At 56.1% G+C, this 1,730-nt stretch overlaps 1 protein-coding gene across 1 annotated transcript in view; it reads left to right on the top strand.

Annotated features, from left to right (window-relative positions):
- Nucleotides 1–235: 235 nt before the first annotated feature.
- LOC104531316 (solute carrier family 22 member 6-A) overlaps nt 236–1,730 on the top strand; it is a 10,601-nt gene continuing 9,106 nt past the window's right edge. The window contains exons 1-2 of the mRNA XM_010176170.1: nt 236–601; nt 1,077–1,180. Coding sequence (XP_010174472.1) covers nt 236–601; nt 1,077–1,180 — 470 coding nt within the window. The remainder of the gene's footprint in view (nt 602–1,076; nt 1,181–1,730) is intronic.

The raw sequence follows: 1,730 nt of genomic DNA, 5'->3' as shown, positions 1-1,730 counted from the left end.
CTTCTCCTGTTGGAAAATCCCCAAAAAAAAGCCACCTTAGATGTCAAACATTAACTCCAAGCCACCACTGAATGTTTATATAGACCACCCCTGGTGCTCGTGGAGTTGAGGACACCACGGAAGCCAGAGGAGCACTGTTTTTTGGGGTGAAATCCATCCCTTTTGGGGTTCTGTGGGTGTGGTGGGGTGGACGTTGCATGGCTACGGGACGTTCCTGGGCTCTCACGGTGGCATCATGGCTTTCGCCAGCCTCTTGGAGCACGTGGGGGGGATGGGACGTTTCCAGGTGGCTTCGGTGCTTCTCCTGGCCCTGCCCGTCCTCATGATGGCCAGTCACAACCTTCTCCAGAACTTCACGGCCGCCATTAGCGATCATCGTTGCCGGCTTCGTTGGGAGGCCAACACCACCAGCCTTGACCTCCAGGACCTGCTGAAGGTCTCGGTTCCTCACGGTGAGCAGTGCCGACGTTTCGTGACACCACAGTGGTGGCTTTTGGAGGTCAACAGCTCAGCTCCCAACAGCAGCTGGCCAGAGACAGAGCCCTGCCATGATGGTTGGACCTACGACCACAGTGTCTTCACCAGCACCATCATCACTGAGGTAGGACAGCGGTGGGGTGGGGTTTGGTGGCTGGTGGCACGTTTCACCCAATCTTGTGTGTGGTTCCTACCTTGAGGCACCAGCGAAGGGTCCATCATCATCATCATCATGACGTTGATGTCATCCAACTGGAGCATCTTCCCCACTCAACCCCTGGTGGAGGCACTCAACACCATGAGAGCTGCAGACAAGAAAAAGGGGGGGATGAGGGAGTTGGTGGCCACCAAGAAGGAGGTCAAAAAGGGGTCAGATGACTCCTGGAAGGAGCTCCCAGCCATGAGGACACTGGGAAGGGTGGCCAAGTGTTTATTGGCACCTTCTCGGTGGTTCCATTCACCATCCGTTGGTCGTTGTGTTGGATCAACCCAACCAGCCACCACGGCCAGTTTTGGGGGACAGGAGAGAGGTCAGATGGGTCTTCTCCCAGTCTCTGTCCCACCATGTCCTTGTGGGACATGTCCTTGTCCCTCGGCAGTGGGACCTGGTGTGCAGCTCCCGGGGTCTGAAGCAGTTGGCCCAGTCGCTCTACATGGCCGGCGTCTTGGTGGGCGGCATCGTCTTCGGGGGTCTCTCAGACAGGTGAGGGGGGACACTCCATCCCCATGGCCATGGTGGGGTTGTCTCAACTCCTCTTACTTCTCCTCAACCTCCTCTTCCTCCTCCTCAACCTCCTCAACCTCCTCTTCCTTCTCCTCAACCTCCTCTTCCTTCTCCTCAACCTCCTCTTCCTCCTCCTCAACCTCCTCTTCCTCCTCCTCAACCTCCTCTTCCTCCTCCTCAACCTCCTCTTCCTTCTCCACAACCTCCTCTTCCTCCTCCTCAACCTCCTCTTCCTCCTCCTCAACCTCCTCTTCCTCAACCTCTCTTCCTTCTCCTCAACCTCCTCTTCCTCAACCTCTCTTCCTTCTCCTCAACCTCTTCCTCATCCTCAACCTCCTCTTCCTCCTCAACCTCTCTTCCTTCTCAACCTCTTCCTCCTCAACCTTCTCTTCTTTCTCCTCAACCTCTTCCTTGTCCTCAACCTCCTCTTCCTCCTCAACCTCTCTTCCTCCTCCTCAACCTCCTCTTTCTCCTCCTCAACCTCCTCTTCCTCCTCCTCAATCTCCTCTTCCTCCTCCACCTCCTCTTC

The sequence above is a fragment of the Antrostomus carolinensis genome, unplaced genomic scaffold (assembly GCF_000700745.2).
Source record: "Antrostomus carolinensis isolate BGI_N321 unplaced genomic scaffold, ASM70074v2 scaffold6769, whole genome shotgun sequence".
NCBI classification, from domain to species: Eukaryota; Metazoa; Chordata; class Aves; order Caprimulgiformes; family Caprimulgidae; genus Antrostomus; species Antrostomus carolinensis.
Note: the sequence above shows the minus strand (reverse complement) of the source record. Positions and strands in the feature narration are given on the sequence as shown.